Here is a 25,097-nt window from a genome sequence, read left to right on the forward strand (position 1 = left end):
GTTAAATCCCTGTACCATATGTATTATTGCCAATAAGGGGGTTACATCAAAGGACTCTGTAGAAAAATGGATGACTATGGGCTGGCTGCTGTTCTTTTGTGTGAGTAGCACTATCAGGTTTCTAACCAACGGTGGAACGTAAACATTCACTGTGCCAAGCACAGCACAAAACTCTATCATCAGTATATATAAAAGTGAACATGAAAACTTGTTTGTATTTATTACCATTGATTCCTGAACAAGATCTTCTAGCTTATGCAAACTAGTAGATTTATCACAGCTGTATTTCCTAAGGATGGCATCTTTCAAACCCTTCAGAAATTCTGTAGCATCTCTAGCATCATTGAAATACTGAAAAGAAAAAAACAAGTTGGAACTCTTACAAAATATATTAAGTGTGACAAATCTATTTTTTGATACTTATGGAAAAAAACAAAAAAACAAAACAAAGATAAGAATTACCTCAAAGTAGGTCGAATTCTGGCGTATATGCTGCTCCACACAATGACAAAGCTGTAAAATCCAGTTCCATTGGGTCTGCATGGCAGAGCGGTAAGCCTTAAAAGAAAAACTGACACATTAGTAAAAGGAGCCACTTTTTACTCTTAAGTCTATAAAGCCAGAATTAAAATAGTGCTTACAGCCTGAACAAAATAACTTTATGCTAGATTACGAGTCTTGCGTTAGCCTTAAAAAGCAGCGTTGAGAGGTTCCAAAGCTGCTTTTTAACGCCCGCTGGTATTACGAGTCTGGCAGGTACAGGTGTACCGCTCACTTTTCTTCCACGACTCGAGCTTACCGCAAATCCCCTTATGTAAATTGCGTATCCTAGCTTTTCAATGGGATTTTCCTTACGCCGGTATTATGAGTCTTGGAGTCAAGACTCCTACCGCATTTAAAAGTCAGTAGTTAAGAGTTTTATGGGCTAACGCCGTAACATAAAACTCTTAACTAAAGTACTAAAAAGTACACTAACACCCATAAACTACCTATTAACCCCTAAACCAAGACCCCCCCTCACATCGCTGCCACTGTAATAAATATATTAACCCCTAAACCGCCGCACTCCCGCGTCGCAAACACTAGTTAAATTTTATTAACCCCTAATCTGCCGTCCCTAACATCGCCGACACCTACCTACATTTATTAACCCCTAAAGTTGCCGCTACTATATTAAATTTATAAGCAGATAAATAAAGAACACAAAGAGAGGCGCTTGTGTGTACCAGTGGAAACATGAGATATAAGTAAAATCACCCACAACAGGGTATTCACATTTAGTAGAAGCACTCAGACAGTGCTATTAGGCGCGGACTGGGTACTCAACAGCAACCCAGCTTGCTGATACTTCCAGCGTGTCACCAGGAACACCTTGAGCTCTCCCTTCTCAACCAGGATAGCAAGTTGTCTTACGAAGCAACTTCACAGAGCAAGCAAATGTGGTAAGGGCGTCCAATCCAAGCAGGACCAGTCCCAAAATGATTAGTGGGAGGAGGAGGATGAAGGTAATAGCAATGATCAGTAGCAGTTCCAATATTAATAAAATGGATTTATTAAAAAATTAAAAAGTTAAAAACAGGAACAAAAACAGGGGAGGTATACATAAAACAAAAAGCACCTGAGTCCCCTCAATGAGGGGAGGGCCCCCGGTTTATTAACCCTTCATCTATGGCATAAACTTCACATTTTGATTTATGGTTTATGCCATAGATGAAGGGTTAATAAACCGGGGCCCCTCCCCTCATTGAGGGGACTCAGGTGCTTTTTGTTGTGTCTAATTAACATGATTGGTAAGTTTGGTGGGTATATATATGATAGCTATATCAGTATGCCTTATATGCCTGATGAAACAGCACTACAGTTGAGAAACGCGTCACATTTAATCAGGAGGGTATAGGTATCTTTTTAAATTTTTAATACATCTATTTTATTAATATTGGAACTGCTACTGATCATTGCTATTACTTTCATCATCCTCCTCCCACTAATCATTTTGGGACTGGTCCTGCTTGGATTGGGAGCCCTTACCACATTTGCTTGCTCTGTGAAGTTGCTTCGTAAGACAACTTGGTATCCTGGTTGAGAAGGGAGAGCTTAAGGTGTTCCTGGTGACACGCTGGAAATATCAGGAAGCTGGGTTGCTGTTGAGTACCCAGTCCGCGCCTAATAGCACTGTCTGAGTGCTTCTACTAAATGTGAGTACCCTGTTGTGGGTGATTTTACTTATATCTCATGTTTCCACTGGTACACACAAGTGCCTCTCTTTGTGTTCTTTATTTATCTGCTTAGATGTTCTGCTCATTTGATGTGAGGAGAGTGCTGCTGCTGATATCCATCCTCTAACTACATCCACTCATCGATATATTCCTCTTCTCCCGGTCTGGATATACATTGGAACTTTCTACACATATAGACTTTCTTTTTGTTTTTAGTTTTTTCTACACAGTGGTTTGTGTTTCTTTATATTACACATTTTGTGATATTCACATTTTGATTAACACAGTATTGTTAACACTAACACTCTATTTTTTATGAGTATTTCCCTCTAGAGCGCCCCCTATTTTAGCTATCTCCATTGAGATATCTATATCTTCTATATTAAATTTATTAACCCCTAAACCTAAGTCTAACCCTAACACCCCCCTAACTTAAATATAATTTAAATAAAACAAAATAAAATTACTACAATTAAATAAATGAATCCTATTTAAAACTAAATACTTACCTATAAAATAAACCCTAAGCTAGCTACAATATAACTAATAGTTACATTGTAGCTATCTTAGGGTTTATTTTTATTTTACAGTCAAGTTTGTATTTATTTTAACTAGGTAGAATAGTTATTAAATAGTTATTAACTATTTAATAACTACCTAGTTAAAATAAGTATAAATTTACCTGTAAAATAAATCCTAACCTAAATTACAATTACACCTAACACTACACTATCATTAAATTAATTACCTAAACTAACAATTAATTACAATTAAATAAAATAAACCACTAAATTACAGAAAATAATAAATAATTACAATTTTTTTAAACTAATTACACCTAATCTAATCCCCCTAATAAAATAAAAAAGCCCCCTAATAAAATTCCCTACCCTTTACTAAATTACAAATAGCCGTTAAAAGGGCTTTTTGCGGGGCATTGCCCCAAAGTAATCAGCTCTTTTACCTGTAAAAAAAAAATACAATACCCCCCCCAACATTAAAACCCACCACCCACACACCCAACCCTACTCTAAAACCCACCCAATACCCCTTTAATAAAACTTAACACTAACCCATTGAAGATCACCCTACCTTGAGCCGTCTTCACCCAGCCGGGCACAAGTGGTCCTCCAGAGGAGCAGAAGTCTTCATCCGATCCGGGCAGAAGAGGACCTCCAGACGGGCAGAAGGCTTCATCCAGGCGGCATCTTCTATCTTCATCTATCCGGAGCGGAGCGGGTCCATCTTAAAGCCAGCCGACGCGGAGCATCCTCTTCTTCCGACGACTCCTGACGAATGAAGGTTCCTTTAAATGACGTCATCCAAGATGGTGTCCCTTGAATTCCGATTGGCTGAAAGGATTCTAGCAGCCAATCGGAATTAAAGGGCCATAATACCCAAATGTTTAAACACTTGAAAGTGATGCAGTATAGCTGTAAAAAGCTGACTAGAAAATATCTCCTGAACATCTCTATGTAATAATGAAAGATATTTTACCTCAAAAGTTCCTCAGTAGCCACATCCCATTGTAAAGGATTTCTAAGCAGCATTTTAGTGTGTCTGTCCTGGGACAGCTTAGGGGATGAGCCTCGTGCACTCTCATATTATTTCCCTATTCAGCTTACTATGAAATCTCATGAGAGTTAAGTCAAATCTCATGAGATTACAGTAAAAGAGTTCATGACCTCAGCACTGCTGATGCTGATTGGCTGCTGTTCATTTCTTCATTTTTTTTTTTACCTGCAGCTGGGAGCAGCTGAGTATAACTTTTTACACAGAACTTACTCTGCTGAGCTTAGGAGATTGTGAGGTAAAATATCTTACTTTTTTACATATAGATGTTCAGGTGATATTTTCCAGTCAGCTTTTTACAGTTATACTGCATCAGTTTCAAGTGATTTAGCATATGAGTATTATGTTCCTTTAAGGTAGGAAAAATCCTATTAGCTGATTGGATCAGCCAATAGGATTGAACTTCAATCCTATTGACTGATCCAATCAGCCAATAGGATTGAGCTTGCATTCTATTGGCTGTTCCAATCAGCCAATAGAATGCAAGCTCAATTCTATTGGCTGATTGCATCAGCCAATAGGATTTTTCCTACCTTAATTCCGATTGGCTGCTATAATTGTGTGGAATTTTAATAGCGCCGGTATTACAGGTTGTGCGGTGAGGCTAAAATGCTTGAGTTACAGCCTACACCGACACAATCCATACCGCCATCTGAGAGCAGTAGTTATGAGTTTTGTGTAACAAAAATGTTTCACAAAACTCATAACTAAAATGTTTCAAAGTACACTAACACCCATAAACTACCTATTAACCCCTAAACTGCTACCCTCCTGCATCGCAAACACTATTAAACTTTTTAACCCCTAATCCGCCACCCACCCACAACTATGCAACTATTAATTTTTTATTAACCCCTAATCTGCCGCCCCCGACATCGACGACACTATAATAAAGCTATTAATCCCTAATCTGCCGCTCCCGACATCGCCAACACTATAATAAAGTTATTAACCCCTAAACCTCCGGCCTCCCACATTGCCGCCACTAAATGAACCTATTAACCCCTAAACCACCGTCCCCAACATCGCAAAACACTAAATTAAACTATTAACCCCAAAATCTAACACCCCCCTAACTTTGAATTAAAATTACAATATAAGTGTATTTAAATAAATAAAAACTTACCTGTGAAATAAAAATTAACCTAACATTAAACTATAAATTAACCTAACTTTACTATTCTAATAAAATTATAAAAACTACCAATTAAAAAATCTAAATTACAAATTTAAAAAACCTAACACTACGAGAAAAATTAAAAAATCTAAAATTACAAAAAATAATAAACACTAAATTACGAAAAATAAAAAACACTAATCTTACAAAAAATAATAATCGAAATTATCAAAAATAAAACCAATTACACCTAATCTAATTGCCCTATAAAAATAAAAAAGCCCCCCCAAACTAAAAACACCCCTTAGCCTACAATAAACTACCAATAGCCCTTAAAAGGGCCTTTTGTTGGGCATTGCCCTAAGTTAAACAGCTCTTTTACCTGTAAAAAAAAATACAAAGTCCCCCCAACAGTAAAACCCACCACCCAACCAACTCCCCCCCCAAAAAAAAAAAACTAACTCTAAAAAACACCTAAGCTACCCATTGCCCCTAAAGGGGCATTTGTATGGGCATTGCCCTTAAAAGGGCATTCACCTATTTTTCATTGCCCTTAAAAGGGCATTTAGCTCTTTTTCGAATTGCCCAAACCTTAATCTGAAAAAAAAAACACGCCTGGATGAAGACTTCTCACCGCCTGGATGAAGATGGATAACAGGACTTCAGGAACCGTGAGTAGATATTCTGGGGTTAGTGTTAGGTATTTTATTTATTTTTTGGGGTGGGTTGTTTTTTCAGATTAGGGTTTGGGCAATTTGAAAAAGAGTTAAATGCCCTTTTAAGGGCAATGAAAAAGAGCTGAATGCCATTTTAAGGTCAATGACCATACAAATGCCCCGTATGGGGCAATGGGTATCTTAGGTTTTTTTAGAGTTAGGTTTTTTTATTTTGGGGGGTTGGTTGGGTGGTGGGTTTTACTGTTGGGGGACTTTCTATATTTTTACTGGTAAAAAGCTGTGCCCTTCAAAATGCCCTTTTAAGAGCTATTGGTAGTTTATTGTAGGCTAAGGGGCTTTTTTATTTTTATAGGGCTATTAGATTAGGTGTAATTGTCTTTATTTTTGATCATTTCGATTATTATTTTTTGTAAGCTTAGTGTTTTTTATTTTTCGTAATTTAGTATTTATTATTTTTTGTCATTTTAGATTTTTTTATTCTTCTCGTAGTGTTAGGTTTTTTTTAAATTTGTAATTTAGATTTTTTTAATTGGTAGTATTTTTTAATTTTATTAGAATAGTAAGGTTAGGTTAATTTATAGTTTAATGTTTGGTTTATTTTTATTTCACAGGTAAGTTTTTATTTATTTAAACATAGTTATATTGTAATTTTAATTTAAAGTTGGGGGGTGTTAGGTTTAGGGGTTAATAGTTTAATTTAGTGTTTTGTGATGTGGGGGCCAGCGGTTTAGGGGTTAATAGGTTTTTTAAGTTGTGGAGATGTGGGAGGCCAGAGGATTAGGGGTTAATAGTTTTATTTATAGGCAGTGATGTCAGGGAGCGGCAGAATAGGGGCTAATAACTTTCATTAGTGTTGGCGATGTCGGGAGCGGTAGATTAGGGGTTAATAACTTTATTTAGGTGTCGCGATGTCGGGGTGTTTAGACTTTGGGTTTATGTTAGGTTTAAACGTAACTTTCTTTTCCCCATATACATCAATGGGGCTGCGTTACTGAGATTTTTCATTCCGCGATCGCAGGTGTTAGTTTTTTTTCTAATACTCTCTCGCAATTGATATCTATGGGGGAAAGCGTGCACAAGCATGTCAAAGCAGCCCTTGGATTTTGTGCGGTATGGAGCTTAACGCCACCATATCCCACGCACAAGGAGGCTTTTAAGTAACTCGTAATGGCAGCGCTATGGAGAGTGAAATAACGCAACTTTTTTGGCGTTAGTTTCACACCCTGTTTAGTGCAAAACTCGTAATCTAGGTGATAATTATTTTAAAAAAAATATTGCACAAAAATGTTATAAGGGCTCAAAGATATGCGGTCTCATGTGTTAGAAAAAAGGCAGACAAAGGGCTTTAATATAGAGACACATACATACATGTCTAAATATGTATATGTATGTTTCTGTGATGTAAAAAAATTAGACAAAGGACAAAGATAAATCATTTCAGAACTTTTTCCACCTTTAATGTGACCTATAAACTGTACAACTCAATTGATAAACAAACTGAAATCTTTTAGGTAAAGGGAAATAAAAATAAAAAAATAAAATAATATGGTTGCATAAGTGTGGACACCCTTAAACTAATACTTTGTTGAAGCACTTTTTGATTTTATTACAGCACTCAGTCTTTTTGGGTATGAGTCTATCAGCATGGCACATCTTGACTTGGCAAGATTTGCCCACTCTTCTTTGCAAAAACACTCTAAATCTTTCAGAATGCGAGGGCATCTCCTGTGCACAGCCCTCTTCAGATCACCCCACAGATTTTCAATTGGATTCAGGTCTGGGCTCTGGCTGGGCCATTCCAAAACTTTAATCTTCTTCTGGTGAAGCCATTCCTTTGTTGATTTGGATGTATGCTTCAGGTCGTTGTCATGCTGAAAGATGAAGTTCCTCTTCATGTTCAGCTTTCTAGCAGAAGCCTGAAGGTTTTGTGCCAATATTGTCTGGTATTTGGAACTGTTCATAATTCCCTCTACCTTGAATAAGGCCCCAGTTCCAGCTGAAGAAAAACAGCCCCAAAGCATGATGCTGACACCACCATGCTTCACTGTGGGTATGGTGTTCTTTTGGTGATATGCAGTGTTGTTTTTGCGCCAAACATATCTTTTAATTATTGCCAAAAAGTTCAACCTCGGTTTCATCAGACCATAACACCTTTTCTCACATGCTTTTGGGACACTTCAGATGTGTTTTTGCTAAATTTAGCTGGGCTTGGATGTTTTTCTTAAGAAAAGGCTTCCGTCTTGCCGTCTACCCCAAAGCTCAAACATATGAATAATACGGGAGATTGTTGTCACATGTACTACACAGAGAGTACTTGCCAGATATTCCTGCAGCTCCTTTAATGTTGCTGTAGGCCTCTTGGCAGCCTCCCAGATCAGTTTTCATCTCGTCTTTTCATCAATTTTGGAGGGACATCCAGTTCTTGGTAATGTCACTGTTGCACCATATTTTCTTCACTTGATGATGACTGTCTTCACTGTGTTCCATGGTATATCTAATGCCTTGGAAATTCTGTTGTACCCTTCTCCTGACTGATACCTTTCAACAATGAGATCCCTCTGATGCTTTGGAAGCTCTCTGCGGACCATGGCTTTTGTGTAGGACACGACTGATAAAATGTCAGGAAAGACCAACTAGAACAGCTGAACTTTATTCAGGGTTAATCAGAGGTACTTTAAATTATGGCAGATGTGTGATGACTCTCATTTAACATGGTTTTGAATGTGATTGCTTAATTCTGAACACAGCTACATCCCCAGTTGTGTGCACACTTATGCAACCACATTATTTTAGTTTTTTTGTTTACTTCCCTCCACCTTAAAGATTTCAGTTTGTTTTTCAATTGAGTTGCATAGTTTATAGGTCACATTAAAGAAGGTGGAAAAGTTCTGAAATTATTTATCTTTGTCTAATTTTTTTACATCACAGAATATATATATATATATATATATATATATATATATATATATTTATTTGTGTGTACATATGTATTTATATGTGTATATATATGTATTTACAGACATATATATACACATATAAACACATAAACACATATGTACACAGATATAGACATATATATAAGTGCATTGGAAACCTTTGCAGTCAGATAGATTAAAACATGTAAAAGCATATGTATGCATTATTCATATTTAATAAAGTGTGCATTTATTGTAAATATTTCACATTCCAATGTTCTTCACATAGGGGATCTATGTTCTAAGTATTTATAAATATATATTCCTATATATATATATATCTGTATATATCTATACCTATATATAATCTTTTATATATATATATATATATATATATATATATATATATATATATATATATATATAGGTATATAATGTACCAAAATACCATCAGATATACATTTCATCTTTTCATGTCGGGTTATCGCACTTGAGAAAATGCGATCAGGTTTGCGCGCAAGTAGTTTTTTTCCACTTTTTTTGCTCCATCAACTTCTAAGGGGGAATATGTTAACACGCTTGCGATGTTTGAAGTTTGGCTTTTTATGCACATCGGGTTAGCGCGCAAGAGTAAACATTTTACTTTCAACTTGTAATATGTGATGAGCGCAAAAAGCTTACTTCTAGTGGAGTTAGCAAACGAGCGGGAGAGATAAATAACGCTCCACCCGACATCTGGCCCTAAATGTTTAACAGAACATATAGGAAAATGTTTAAAAATAAAATGCACTAAGGATATAAAGCATTTTATTCTTACAATATAATGTTCTTTATGTTACTGGCACACTATCTTAATATTACTTAATATACTTAATTTGTGGTATTCTCTAGCTATTTCATTTTAAAATAATAATCAATAATTTGCTGATCCATCAGTAGTTTTAACTATTTGCTTTTTTGGAAAGTTGACTGTAGTCTCATTGAACCAACTTTTTATGTGAGGTACAATCACTGGCAAGAAAATTACCATTTAATTAGGAAGGACCTTCTTATTAGCTTACAAAAGGAAAATGAAATTTTCATGATTCATATAGAGCATGCAATTTTAAGCAACTTTCTAATTTACTACTATTATTAATTTTTCTTTGTTCTCTTGGTATCTTTATTTGAATGTAAGCTTAGGAGATGGCACATTTTTGGTTCAGCACCTGGGTAGCGCTTGCTGATTGGTGGCTACATTTAGACACCAATCAACAAGCGCTACCCAGGTGCTAAACCAAAAATGGGCCATCTTCTAATCTTACATTCTTGCGTTTTCAAATAAAGATACCAAGAGAACAAAGAAAAATTGATAATAGGAATAAATTAGAAAGTTGCTTAAAACTGCATGCTCTATCTGAATCATGAAAGTTTAATTTTGAATAGACTATTCCTTTAAGTTCCTGAAGGAGCAAAAAAACACCAGCTCATTCTGTATCCAATTGTTTTTGTTTCCATGATCTAACTTGTTCCTTTTCTGACTCTACAGAGCTGTAGTGTATGCCAGTGCTCTAAGAGTATGTAGTATTAATAATAATATTAGTAATAATAATATTAGTAATAATAATAACTGTGCTGACTCATCAAAGTAATTTAACATATCACTGACTATTAATAGATCACACAGAAATAAAGAGCAGGAGGTAAAATTAATATCACTTACATGATGAATGACAATCCATATATCTGGTCAGATATACTAGTGTAGCAAAAATATATATTCAGCGCCAACTGACAATCCTAACACTTACTTTATATGAAAAAAAAATATCATAGTGCCTTTCATATTGCTACACTTTTTAAGTGAAATAGAAACTAAGAAAGTAAAGAACAAAGCCATTATAACAATGCTGGAAGTCCCCTTGCACCATGGGGTCCTGCAGGTCATGGAATGCTAAAGAAATCTCACACTCACCTCAATAGATGATCTTGCAGGGTGATTCTGTAGCAGCATCTGCTCTGCAATGTCCTGCACTGATTTAATGATTTCTTCTTTTTGATCAAGCTCTCGCATTAAATCCTTAACAGACAAAAAATATAGACAAAAATTAGGCCATATAAAAAATGATTTAAAATTTGCCCCATGGGTGTTGTACTTACAGCATGGTAATCTTTCTTTGCTGTTATACTCTGATTTCTGTCACTCCAGTCATAAGCCACTTCCTCCTCTTCTTTTTCATTCAGCCATATAAGTTCCCTTGTGGCCCGAGTCACAAAATTGTACAGGGAGTCAAGATGTTTTTGCCGACTCCTTGTAGAATTCTTTTACAATTTTGAAAAGAAAGAAATATTAGTTAATCTCTGGTCTTTTAAATTTGCAAGTAAAAGTGAAAGAAATGGTCTCACCATGAGTTTAGCATATTGGCTCTCTAGGTCACGTAGGGCTTCAGAATATTCCATTTTAAGAGGACCTGACATTTGGATCTGTATAGAAACAACAAACTGAACTTTAGGAAAATAGTTTCTCAGAAATAGACCACTGGCAGCAAATGGTGGCTGCATTTTCGTTGTTAAATGATAAACTTTTCAGAACACTCAGTTTCTACATGAAAAATGTAAAATCTTTACATGATGTTTTACAATAAATGCCAGAGAAAACAACAGAACTATTTCCCAATATACTAATGTTTGATTGTACACCTTCTGCCTCACGTTTTAGTTACTGTCCCTACGTGCGTTTTACCGTTGTTTATTACAGACTACAGCTTTACAGGATCATGAACAATATAGGAACATTTAGGTTATAAATAAAGGGAGGGCTTCATCTGCTTTCTGTTTATTAAATTAAAATTCAACTTACTAATGGCAATAATGTATATCTGTTTCCTTAAAATTTCCTATAAAGATAGATAAAGATAGATAGATAGATAGATAGATACAGACAGACAGACAGATAGATAGATAGACAGATTGATAGATAGACAGACAGACAGATAGACAGAGAGAGAGAGTGACACACACACAGAGAATAATACAAAAAAGTGAATAATCTCTACTTTCAGTTTCCCCACTGATATGTAATGGAACCGGAATGTTGAGTGTAAAAGGGAATCATTTACCCCCTATAACGAACAAATTCCATAAGAGTATAAAACTGTGTTCTTAAAAATTTAAATAACAGTTTAAGAATGCCCAGCACAGCTTTACATTAAAATGATTAATAATTAAAAGTCCTTAAACTTTGCAGCTATTGGGAAATAAACCATTGCCACTAAAAAGTGCAGTATAATAAACATCACTTTCTATATTACTATGCATCATTCTACAGATGAATTTCAAAGAGAGAAAGTTTTACACTTTCATAATCATGAAAACACAACATAGAAAGTGAAATTAATATAATGCCACTTGTAACCACTTAAATCACTGGGTATTGGACAGAAAATGACGTGATGTCAAAAACTAGACAGAGAAAATATAAAAAGCCCAATTGAGACTTGGGGACACTTAGATTAATCAGTAAGAGAGAAAGGCTGCAGTTAATAAGTAATACACATAAACAAACATAACACATGCCCAGGGGCATGGAACCAGTAAATTAAATTGCACAATGTTCCACTTAATGCCAATGTACAGGCATAATGTAATCTGTACTCATCCAATCAGACTCCATACATTTCTGTATTTGTAAGAATGCAGGGACTAAAAGTATCTCTATTATATTATAATCTATTAGCACTACACATTTCTATTAAAAAAAAAGAAAACATATTAAATACAAATTGGCAAACTTACAACACTAAACTCTTACATGACTTGAAATATGAAATGAATTATTTATTAAGACTTCACAAATGGTAAACTGCTGATCAATGTCATGGACTACATAATGATGTGTTGTAACACATTCTAGCACTTCAGTAAATGCATAATTGTATACCTCACTCATTTTTGCCTCCTTAATACTTGATTCAAACTCCTCAATGCCCCCATTAAAGTTTCTGTGATTTTCCATATGACTTTCGATGCTGGACAGGTCTGAACCCCACTCTGCTCGATCAAGCTGCACCTGTCAAGGAACAGCAAAATGGAAAACCTGAGGTCAATGTTGCACTGGTTTAGCTCTCTTTATCTCCAATCATCCAGCTTGATACCAGAATTAGACCTTACAAATCCTTGGCATTGAATGGTTCTTTAACTGTTGCTTATTTTGAGCAGTGAAGATTTTAAACATAGTGTTTACCTGCATTTCCTCCACCCAGCTTAAAAGATCTTGGATAAATCTCAGGTTAACTTCTTCTTCTGGCAAGTTATTCTGAGCAAGAGATGACTTTGGTAATGGCTTTTTAACTTGCATGAGTTTAAGTGACTGTAATGGATTTGAGTTCATTCCAGAAGAGTAGTTCTGAATTAAGCCTGGGTTGAAATTCGGAGCAAGTCCCGGTGACATTACTGGAGTCAAATGTGCATTAAAGCCGTGGGAAAAACCAGGAGTCATTGGTGTAGGGGTCAAGGAAGGTGTCATAGGATGAGACAATGTTGAACTCATCACAGGGTTCATGGTTTGCAAATTTTGTGAAAATCCATTGCTGAGACTTTGTGATATTCCTGATATCATTAGTTTTGTCTGGTCAGAACTAAGCATGCGTCCTTTGCTGTATAATGAAGAAAATTCATTCCTTACGGCCAAAAGCTGATCTCGCAGAGAAGCAACCCTACAAAAAGAAATGTCATCAAATTACAACAATAATCACAGTAAAAGAATCCTTAGTCACATTACTTTAAAATTTTAATTTTAGGGTACAGACTTTACTAAATCCATCAAAAACGGGTCCATATTTTGTGAACAGCTGCTTTCTTTTTTTTTTAAAGAGCTGACCACTGTCCACATATTTTGTAGAATACCTCTGTACTAGCTGATCCGCCTGATAGAAGTTCCCATCGACAAGGGCTTGGACATCAACAACCTGTTGTCGCAGAAGGTTCTCACATTCAATGATGTAGCCAGCAATCTCAGCTTCATTTTGAAACTGGAGCCCAGATTCCATCCGTTTTGCATCCTGCGTGTTAAAATGTTATCAATGATCATTGTTTTCTTCCACATAATATAGTAATATTTAATTCCTAAATGTAATAAAACGTATTTATTTCAGTAACTAGCCATGAAAGCATTTGCTTACAGGATACTTTATGCAAGTCATATTTAAGGCATTGTATTTTTAACAGTACAGAAATACAGCTGATCCAAAAAAAAATTAAAAAATTGTAATTAACAGAAAATATTAGGAAATGTTGTTTGTGAAAAAATGAATTGCACCTGGCAAACATGAAGATAAATGTGTACATCTACAGCACTAATATGTGTTAAATAAAAGTAAGTATTAGATGAACTTACAGCCTGAAGAGCATTTCGAGCTAGAATCAGTTTATCTTCACATCCTAGGCTATCTCTCTGAACACGATTTGCTATCTGGTGCAGCATTTCTAGCCTAAAAAAAAAGACATATATATAAATATTACACTGAGAAAAGTAATTCATATATAGAGATAGTTAATATATTTCCAATACAATGTCCAACAGTTTAAATAAAACTAGTCATAAATAAACTCTCATACTAGCAGTAGCAATAATAAAAAAAATCATCTAAATTTACAACCTACCTTGGCTTGCCTGACTGTTCGTTGCCAAAGCTTATATAAGAATTAATAACGGTTGGACCGCAGTTAACAGACAGTAAGTTTTCATTGGAACCGGTGCTGGTGCGGTTGCTGTTAGTGAGCAGAGAGTCACTACTGTAGTAGCCATAACAGGTGCTGTTCATTTTTATACTAGTGACCCTTTTTCACCCATGTAAATTGACAGAAAGATAAAAGATAAAAAAAAAATATTTTTTTTTCCAAAAAAAAAAAGTCTTTAGAATGTACAGCTTCTAGGAACTAAAAAATATCCCTACTGGCTAAGAGTACCACTAGCGTCCTTTCTTAAATAGGCTCCAACATGTATATTCAAAACCCAGCAAATAATATTCTTCAAAGGATTTCGCCTGAAGCTATATATACCAGTTCAAGTTTGTCTCTTCTCTCCTGCATTAATACTGTGCATGTTGAGACCTATCAGCTTCATCTGGGCGTCTGTGGGAAATGGATATGCCAAATATTTCAATTATTCTCAATTTGTCTATCCCAAGACACTGTGTTGTTTCACTGCAGTTGTTGACTAATGTTTAAACATCATTTTCAGTAGGAAACAGTAAACATAAATAAGAGCTCTATATAATGGTGGCATTCAGTGGCTCAGCCAAGCAATGCACATGAGCAGCACACATTTCATATGCTCTTATTTCATGGAATAAACACTGAGCTGGCATAAATACTTAAAACTTGCACATATTAAAACTCAGTACCAGGTAAAAAGGAGAAACGTTTCAGTGGGTACATGACACAGACAAATAATCTGTATCCCAAATAATCTCACATTAAACTAAATCAAATTGTCTGCAATAAGAGCCTAGAATCCCCATCAGCTGACTACAGTCTTCCTAATTTCCATACACTGAATTATGGGGCATGTAAGGATATGGGGGAGGTGGAGCATTGTTATTTCTTTACAAAAAGCTTTACAAAAAGAAGGGTTCTTCTTACTTTGTACTTTTTATTTGTACAAATGTACTTAAACACTCTTTTCTTCACTAAATTCAGTTATGATGATGTTATTGTATTTGGTGCCCACATTGCACTTATGTAGGAAACAGAAAGGAAGATCTATTGGTCTTAACAGAGGTTACCATTAGCAACGATCACCTATACAAATGTACATTCAGCACTGAGACTATCCATAAATGCCGCCAGACAAGTCTATCATTTTCATCATGATTATTTAATCTATTATTCATTTCATAAGGATGGCAGAAGTAAATCTTGAGGGTTTTTTAGCATTATTTTTGTTTTAATATATTCTGTATTTCAGTACAAAAAGGTCACAATGAAAATATAAGACAAGTGACGAGATGTGTAAAGAGTCAAACAGTGTTATATATGAAAGATGTGGAGCTGAGCACACAGTAATGTGTTACAGAGCTCAGAAATGTCTACTTATACTACTCAAATAATAAGATTATGTAATAAAATCAGATCATTGTCTCCCACATTGTTGTAGACTATAAGATGATACAATTTGTTATTCTCTGAAACATGTATTAACTTATATGATCAGTCTTTCTCATCTTACACTTTCACATTTGTTACCTAATAACCAGAGTAATTCTTCATAGTGTTCCTTAAAGGGGCAGTCTACTCCAGAATTTTTATTGTTTAAAAAGATAGCCAATCCCTTTATTACCCATTCCCTAGTATTGCACAACCAACACGGTTATATTAATATACTTTTTACCTCTGTGATTAACTTGTATCTAAGCCTGTGCAGACTGACCCCTCTTATTTCAGTTCTTTTGACAGATTTGCATTTTAGCCAATCATTGCCCTCTTATAAGTAACTCCACGTTATCTATATGGCACACATGAACTAATGTCCTCTCGCTGTGAAAAACTGTCAAATGCATTTAGATAAGAGGTAGACTTCAAGGGCTTAGAAATTAGCATATGAGCCTACCTAGGTTTAGCTTTCAACTAAGTATACCAAGAGAATATGAGAGCAAATTTGGTGATAAAAGTAAATTCGAAAGATGTTTAAAATTACACGCCCTATCTAAATCATGAAAGTTTAATATTTACTAGACTGTCCCTTTAACAGGCAGCAATCTATTAATTCATAGGTATGCAATATGCATTTCCTGCTAATTCGATGAAGTAAAGACTAACTGCCACTTCTATAGAAATAGTGAGAGGGTAGTTGAAGGTATTTTGCTTTGTAACTTTAATAAAAATGTTTTTATTAAAAATAAAAAGTGACCCTTCAGAAAAGATGGAGTCTCTCTCTGTCCCCCCACAGCAAGGTTGAGTTTTGCTGCTGCCTCTTGTTTACATATTTTGCTATAGCTAATACTGCAGTACTGACATTTGTAAACAATTTAATACACTCCAGCAGCTAAAATAGGTCACTGGGAAAACATTATGGTAAGAACACTTTACAGGAAAATGTCCATTTAAGTAGTGGTGCCAATGTATTTTTTTCTGATATATTTCCTGATGATTTCAATATCAATTTAAAAATGATTTAACAAACTTTTTAATGCAAACATGTTTTTAACATGTTTAATTGCTCTGGGTTCAAATACAACGGTTTTTTTTTTTTAAATATGTAGAGGTTTGCTAAAGTTTCACACTTGATTCTATAGCTTCTCCATGTTATTTACTGTATATCTACCACCCACCCACACTGATCACAACAATCTGTACAACTTAACCCATTAAGCCTATTGGACATACAGTAGGTACCATGTCACAGGGTACTTTCCTCAGTGTCTGTACTTACATCTAACCTTCTGCCTCATGCTGCAGTAACGGCTGTTAGCTTTGATAGCTAAGACTGCAGCCAGAAGCAGAAGGCATCTGCCTTTATATGGTAAGGGAGAACTGATCATTCAATCAGCTTGCGTTGGGGCTGTGGGTGGTGTGGGAAGAAATGAGGGAGGTGAGTGGGTGGCCCATCTCTGGAGAGGGGCGAGAGAGGGAGGAAGGGCGTGGGTTCCCAACACTACAATATTTTACCAGGAGGGAGGGATCCACTACACTACAGCAAAATGATTTTGAGAGGGGAGAGTGGGCCCTACAGTACGATCGCTTGGGGGTGGGGCTGCTACACCACAGAAAATCTTTTTATTAATATATTAATAAAACTATATAAACTGGGTACTGGCAGACGACAGCTGCCAGTACCTAAGATGTCAGAGGCCATTAGGAGGGGGAGGGTTAGAGACTTGTTTTGGAGGGATTACAGAGGTGGGAGGGTAATGGGATCCTACACTGCACAAAATAAAAAAACAAAGCTCTAAAATTTCATACTGGCAGACTGTCTGCCAGTACCTAAGATGGTACAGAAGGGGACAGACAGCGATGCAAAGTCGAGTATGGATAGCTCTGGAACAGGGCACACACCTGCAGCGAGCGACAAACATTCCAATGTGGCATCTACATCTACTTTTTCAGTAGATTTGATGGAGACAGGCGACCGAGGAGGAGAAAGACAAGACGTGGTGGCAGACGGAGGATGAGGAATGGGGACATGCCAAAAGACCAAGTACAAACAGAGGAGGTAAATGTTATTAACTTATCCTCCCAAGAGTTAAGTACAGATGAAGTTGATGTGCTCAATGTGGGCTTATCTTTCTGCCCAACGGCATTTCCAAATACATTTGCCATTATGAACGACCTGAACCATTTTTTCAGGGGTTTACGCATCAAAGCTTTCTTTAATAACCCCAATAAACAGTTTCCATCACATACCATACAAAATTATGATAATAGAGGCACTTTTGACCTGTCTTCCTATGGACTAAGTTCTAAAAGTTCATTTAACCACTCATGGGATAATGTGGCTGTTGAAACCTTTATCAAAATGGTGGACACTGACTTTAGGAAACTGATCACTACTAACAAAAAAGCAATACATATAATCTAAGTAAGAATCAATAGCAGGCCCTTAAAACCTTACAGAAAAGCAAGGACATCACCATCAAGCCCGCCAACAAGGGCGGAGCGGTGGTAGTAATGGACACAGCCAAATATAAACAGGAAATATTGCAGCTTGAGGACACCAGTGTGTACACAAAATTGGACTGTGATCCTACTAATGATGTTTGTAAATGTCTAGTTAGGATTTTAGATATGGGCATGTCTAATCATTTGCTAACTAACTGCTAGATTACGAGTCTTGCGTTAGCCTTAAAAAGCAGCGTTAAGAGGTCCCAACGCTGCTTTTTAACAGCCGCTGGTATTACGAGTCCTGCAGGTACAGGTGTACCGCTCACTTTTTCGGCCAGACTCGAAAATAGCACAAGTCCACTTACGTCAATTGCGTATCCTCTTTTTTCAATGGGACTTTCATAGCGCCGGTATTACGAGTCTTCCAAAAAGTGAGCGGGGCACCCTCTCCTGTCAAGCCTGGTACCGCATTTTAAAGTCAGTAGTTAAGAGTTTTATGGTCTAACGCTGTAGCATAAAACTCTTAAAGGGACATTATACACTCATTTTTTCTTTGCATAAATGTTTTGTAGATGATCTATTTATATAGCCCATCAAGTTTTTTTTTAAAATAAATGTATACTTTTGCTTATTTTTAAATAACATTGCTCTGATTTTCAGACTCCTAACCAAGCCCCAAAGTTTTATGTGAATACTGTCAGCTACCTTCTCCAGCTTGCTCCTGTTTGTGTAAAGGGTCTTTTCATATGCAAAAGGGGGAGGGGGGGAGTGTCTTATTTGCCACTTGCAGTGGGCTTTCCAGCTACCTTTTCAACAGAGCCAAACTGTCAGCTTCTAAGTAAGTTTTTAAACAGTTTTATACTGGATTTTTATATCCGTATCTGTGCATCTTATTCTTTATAGTAGTGTCTATTACATGCAGTTATATGAAAATGAGTGCATACTGTCCCTTTAACTAAAGTGCTAAAAAGTACACTAACATCCATAAACTACCTATTAACCCCTAAACTGAGCCCCCCCCCCCCCCACACACACACACACACATCGTAAACACTAAAATAAAAATTTTAAACCCTAATCTGCCGAACCGGACATCGCCGCCACTATAATAAATATATTAACCCCTAAACCGCCACACTTCCGCATCGCAAACACTAGTTAAATTTTATTAACCCCTAATCTGCCGTCCCTAACATCGCTGACACCTACCTACATTTATTAACCCCTAATTTGCCGCACCCAACGTCGCCGCCACTATATTAAAGTTATTAACCCCTAAATCTAAGTCTAACCCTAACCCTAACACGCCCCTAACTTAAATATAATTTAAATAAATCTAAATAAAATAACTACAATTAACTAAATTATTCCTATTTAAAACGAAATACTTACCTATAAAATAAACCCTAAGCTAGCTACACTATAACTAATAAATACATTGTATCTATGTTAGGGTTTATTTTTATTTTACAGGCAACTTTGTATTTATTTTAACTAGGTAGAATAGTTATTAAATAGTTATTAACTATTTAATAACTACCTAGTTAAAATAAAGACAAATTTACCTGTAAAATAAAACCTAACCTAAGTTACAATTACACCTAACACTACACTACAATTAAATTAATTCCCTAAATTAACTACAATTATATACAATTAAATACAATTATCTAAAGTACGAAAAAAAATCCACTAAATTACAGAAAATAATAAAAAAAATTACAAGTTTTTTAAACTAATTACACCTAATCTAATCCCCTTAATAAAATAAAAAAGCCCCCCAAAATAATAAAAAGCCCTACCCTATACTAAATTACAAATAGCCCTTAAAAGGGCCTTTTGCGGGGCATTGCTCCAAAGTAATCAGCTCTTTTACCTGTAAAAAAAAGTACAATACCCCCCAACATTAAAACCCACCACCCACACACCCAACCCTACTCTAAAACCCACCCAATCCCCCCTTCATAAAACCTAACACTAACCCCTTGAAGATCACCCTACCTTGAGAAGTCTTCACCCAACCGGGCCGAAGTCCTCAATGAAGAAGAGGTCCGGGAAGAAGAGGTCCTTCAGACGGGCAGAAGTCTTCATCCAGACGGCATCTTCTATCTTCATCCATCCGGCGCCTAGCGGGTCCATTTTTCAAGACATCTGACGCTGCGCAGAGCATCCTCTTCATCCGACGACTTACACAGAATGAAGGTACCTTTAAGTGACGTCATCCAAGATGGCGTCCCTACAATTCCGATTGGCTGATAGAATTCTATCAGCCAATCGGAATTAAGGTAGAAAAAATCCTATTGGCTGATGCAATCAGCCAATAGGATTGAACTAGCATTCTATTGGCTGATTGGAACAGCCAATAGAATGCCAGCTCAATCCTATTGGCTGATTGGATCAGCCAATAGGATTGAACTTCAATCCCATTGGCTGACTGCATCAGCCAATAGGATTTTTTCTACCTTAATTCAGATTGGCTGATAGAATGGAATGGACAGGAATGGCTTATATAATTACTTGATCTGGTTTTGACAAACTATTTTTTCTTGCATGAGAAACAGTTCTACATGCAAAAGACTGGGACGGCTATGGGGTCCAACGTGGCCACAGCTTATGCCTGTCTGATTATGGACTCTATTGAGGAAAGAGTAGTGTATGGTGACCACCTGTTCAACCAGTTTTGCCAGGGGTGGTTCCGCTAAATTGATGACTTGTTCATTGTTTGGCGGGGCCCCCCTGACAAACTGAGACAATTGAAGAATAATATTGAAAGTGCAGTCCCCTTCCTAAAATTTAGTTGTAAGGAGGACTATCAAAGGGTGGAGTTCTTAGACACTATGGTACTCAAGTAGAATGGTTCCCTTACTACTGACTTATTTGTGAAATCTACAGATTGTAATACTTTGTTACACCGTTAAAGCTTTCATCCCCCTAAAGTTTTTGACAGTGTCCCAAAATTAGTGTTGACAGGATAGTTTCAGATCCCATGATGAGGCAGATCAGATCGGCCGAAATGAAGAGTAAATTTACCCAGGGTGGCTATGACAATCAGATGCTAGACAATGTGGAAAAATCCCTAAAGGACCCCCCTAAAAGGTATACAATCCCTGTATCTAAAATAATGAACTTTGTTACCTCATATAATGTCATGAGCCAAAAAGTTTGTAACATAATCAAGAAAAATTGGCCTTTATTAAAGGAAGCCTGCCCTGAAATAGAATAATTTTAAACTATCCCTGCCTTGTCTAGGCCCCGAGAATAAGTCTAGACAATTTTTTTTTGGCAAACCTAAGAATGGCACTTTTCCCTGTTTGGGATGTGCCCAATGTAGCAGTGTGATTAAAGGGGGTGTTATCTCACATCCATATACTGATGAGAAATTTGTGGTTAAGGGGTATTATACATGTAACTCAACCCATGTGGTCTATGCGTTAAAGTGCCCATGTGGGCTGTTATATGTAGGTAAGATGACCCAGAAGGTCAAAGATCGCATTTGTCAGCACAAGTCCACCATTAGAAATGAGAAGACCATGCAGCTCCAAGTTTCTCGTTTTTTTTGAAAGATATACAGCATCAGATCTTGTTTGAATCTTACCATACGAAATTTCTAACTGATATCAGGATAAGAGGCTTCCTTCTGGAGTGGCTCCCTATAATTAAAGCTAATTCTCTTGCAATTCAGAGAGTTATACTTACCCCATTTTTTAACTCTATCCCATTTGCAGAACTTGTTATTTCCAACTTATTTCCCACTGCTTGGTTAGTACGGACTAGGGAGACAGGTCCCTGATATCAGTTTTCGAAGGAGCCGATAATCTAGGGAGTATCCATGAATGAGGCTTACTGGGCGTGGGGGGAGGTGGCGGAGTGGAGGAGAAGCGGGTACTATATACCCCCTTTTCTTTTTTTTTTCTTTTTTTTTTTTTCTTTCTTTTTATTTTTTATCTTATTTTTTTACTAAAGAAAACTACTATGAAAACAGTGTATAGTTACAATTTTTTGTCTTTTTTGTCTTTTTCCTGAACTATACAGGTTAAAATTAGTTGTTATAGGTTCTATATTATAGAAACATTAGAGTAAAATAAGGCTATGTTGTGGATTTAGTATCGTAGTAATTACTCTGCAATGATTATTGACTATTCCTTGGTATATGCCTAAAATATAACCGATGTCAGATAATTGTTTGTAAATCGATTTTTAAATTATTTTTGTTATGTTTCTTTCCTTTGCTCCCTGTGAGTTGCAAAGGAAAATATAAAGGGATATGATAGATATATGATGTGCACTGTTGGAATATATAAATAAAGGATTGAAAAAAGAAATGAGAATACAGCTCACCTCCCTGTTCCTGCGCATTTTTTAGAAAAAGGCCACCAAGTCAGCCAACTTAGGTTTATGATGATAGATCAAGCCCAGAGACGCACCAGAGGTGGTGATAGGGCTGCTCTATAGGGAAGCTAGGTGGATTTGAAATGTGGATTTGGAATTTGACCTGCTTCCTTTAATTTGATTTTTATGTTAGCTATGTATTGCTATCAATTAATTATGAAGTAAGCATACATACATTTGGAATCTGTTTTCCTTAGTATACATAGCAACTTGCTGCACTTGTTTTTAATTTGGTGCCATTTTTTTCACATAGGGAGTGTAGGGGTTAAATATGTTTGGTAATTATGTATATGAGGTCTTGTGTGATCTTTTCTCAAACCCCTCCCATGGCTATGTGATTGGTTACCTCTGTTGAAAGTACCTAAAAATGTTAAATGTGGTTTATTGTTTTTTAGCTTGATAAAGGGGCAGGTGCCCTGAAACTTTGCTCAATAAAGGTGCTGTTGCCTTATTCTGTGTGCCACCTGTGTGCTCTATTTGAGTACCTAAGATGGTGGTGAGGAGTGTGGGTGGAGAGCTTTTTGGGAGGAATCAGGTAGGGATCAGGGAGGTGTCAGGTAGGAGGATAATACCTACATTATAATACTATTACCCCTACCAGCTAACTAATTAAACCCTTCAATACCAGGAATTTCAGAAGTGTGGTGCACAACTGCAATTAGTGGCCTTCTAATTAGTGAAAAACAATGGCAAAGCCATGCATGTACGGTATTTGTGAACAAAGGGGAAACTAATACCCAAGCTACAGAGGACACTTAATGCTAATAGGTGGGCATAAAGGAAGGCGGCCCAAGTTTGAGGGCACCACAGCCAGCAACCAACCCATTCTCCTGATGCTGCTGCAACAGAAGTAAAAAGAAAACAAATGTACGGAGGACCAGATGGCCGCCCAACAATCAGATCCATAAAGATCCCATGCCCGAAAACCAAGAAGACGTCACTGATCTTGAACTGAGCCATAACCTCTGAGGAGGCTTGAAACCCAATGACTCCCAGGTCAAGTGAAAAAACCCACTCCATTTACAATAAAGAAGGCAACCAAGCCTCCGAGTCCCAAGACCATCAAGGCAAGATTCCCTGAGGGAAAAACCCTTTTCCATTTAGAAAAGAGAATAACATTTAAAATAACAATCCTAGGGAGAAAACCCTAACAAACTTGTAAACAACCTTAACAAAAGGAAACTCCTCTAAGGAGTACATCTTGTAAGATCACAACAAAGGGGCATTGGCATGTAGAAAAAATATCTACAAATGGAATAAATAGCTGAAAAAGGAATTCAAAGAACTTTCCAATCCGGTGCCACCCCCAAAAAAGAGGCTAAGCTTCAAGAAGAAGCAATAAAGGTACTGGCCTGACTGTAGTCAGCGCCCCAGCAAAAACAACGAAACGCCTATTAGTGCAATGATCCTCTGGAACAGAAGAACATTAAGGAAATCGAAAATCGCTTTCAAGCCAACAATCAAAGAGCAAGGACTGCTGCTGGATTCAACCCACACCTACCGCATGCTATACGACAAAGGTATTCTTCAGGAGAAGAGAGCTATTTGTCCCGAAAAGGAGTGTTCTAGCCAGCGCTCGCTAGGAGGGCCCTTCCCCTGCTCATCCTGGGAAAAATATAGACAGACTCCCAAAGTCTAATAGAGAGCCAGAACACACCAGCTCCTCTCTCGCATCTGCTCATAGAAATAGGAGTCTATGATGCCCAGTAACAATACCTACGAAGGTGAGACCCTTAAACCGTGATACTAACTCACGGACATAAAAAGAACAATCGGTCTCACATGTCGCTAGCTTTGCTAGGATCAGATCAATTCCAATAACGAGTAATATGGTCCAACAGCACTGACTGAAGGTCCCAGAATAACCTTCTACTTAGGGATGCTAGCAGACTCCAGGCACACTGTCTGGAAGAAAAAACACAGAAGTTGACCTGGGTTCCAAGCCACAACCTTTCGATTCAGAAGCGGTGGATCTAACCACTACGCCGCATCTCCCTGAGAGTGTAAGAGTAAACCATAGATAGGTAAGGACTCCTGATTCTCCAATCAGGTATCGTTCCTCGGGAAGAAAAGATAGTTGGGAACATCCGTTCCTGAAAAGCCTGCGTATTAGAGGACTGTTGACAAAGAGCCGTAGTACAAGCTCCTCCCAACTACGCAGTAGGAACTATCCCCTTCCAAACTAACGGCTAGATTACGAGTTTTGCGTTAAGCTGAAAAAGCAGCATTAACAGGTCCTAACGCTGCTTTTTCACTACCGCTGCTATTACGAGTCTTGCAGGTTTAGGAGCACCGCACACTTCTTTGGCCTTACCGGAAAACGACTTACGTAAGCTTCGTAAACCCTTTTTTCTATGGGACTTCCATAGTGCCGGTATTACGAGTCTGTCCTGGGAGGCCAAAAAGTGAGCGGTACAGCCTCTACCTCCAAGATCCGTAACGCATTCTAAAGTCAGTAGTTTTATGGTATAACGAGCCCAGCTAAAGAGCCACCACGTTCTTACACATAAGCAGTCAAAATCATATAACAAACATGATTAAAAAAATCTATCCCGTGGAACAGCGACACGGTCCTTCAAGTTTGACAGATTGTAGCAGCGCCTCTGACATGGACTTGAGCGAAGGCAAGCAG

General features: G+C 37.0%; 1 protein-coding gene across 1 annotated transcript in view; it reads right to left on the reverse strand.

The window, feature by feature from the left end:
• The window catches only part of LOC128656482 (dystonin-like), a 958,955-nt gene that overhangs the window by 448,709 nt on the left and 485,149 nt on the right, over positions 1 to 25,097 (reverse strand). Inside the window, 9 exon segments of the mRNA XM_053710402.1 lie at positions 226 to 351; positions 463 to 558; positions 10,452 to 10,556; positions 10,637 to 10,798; positions 10,883 to 10,960; positions 12,417 to 12,545; positions 12,720 to 13,191; positions 13,382 to 13,536; positions 13,872 to 13,965. Coding sequence (XP_053566377.1) covers positions 226 to 351; positions 463 to 558; positions 10,452 to 10,556; positions 10,637 to 10,798; positions 10,883 to 10,960; positions 12,417 to 12,545; positions 12,720 to 13,191; positions 13,382 to 13,536; positions 13,872 to 13,965 — 1,417 coding nt within the window.

The sequence above is a fragment of the Bombina bombina genome, chromosome 4 (assembly GCF_027579735.1).
Source record: "Bombina bombina isolate aBomBom1 chromosome 4, aBomBom1.pri, whole genome shotgun sequence".
In the NCBI taxonomy this organism is placed as follows: Eukaryota; Metazoa; Chordata; class Amphibia; order Anura; family Bombinatoridae; genus Bombina; species Bombina bombina.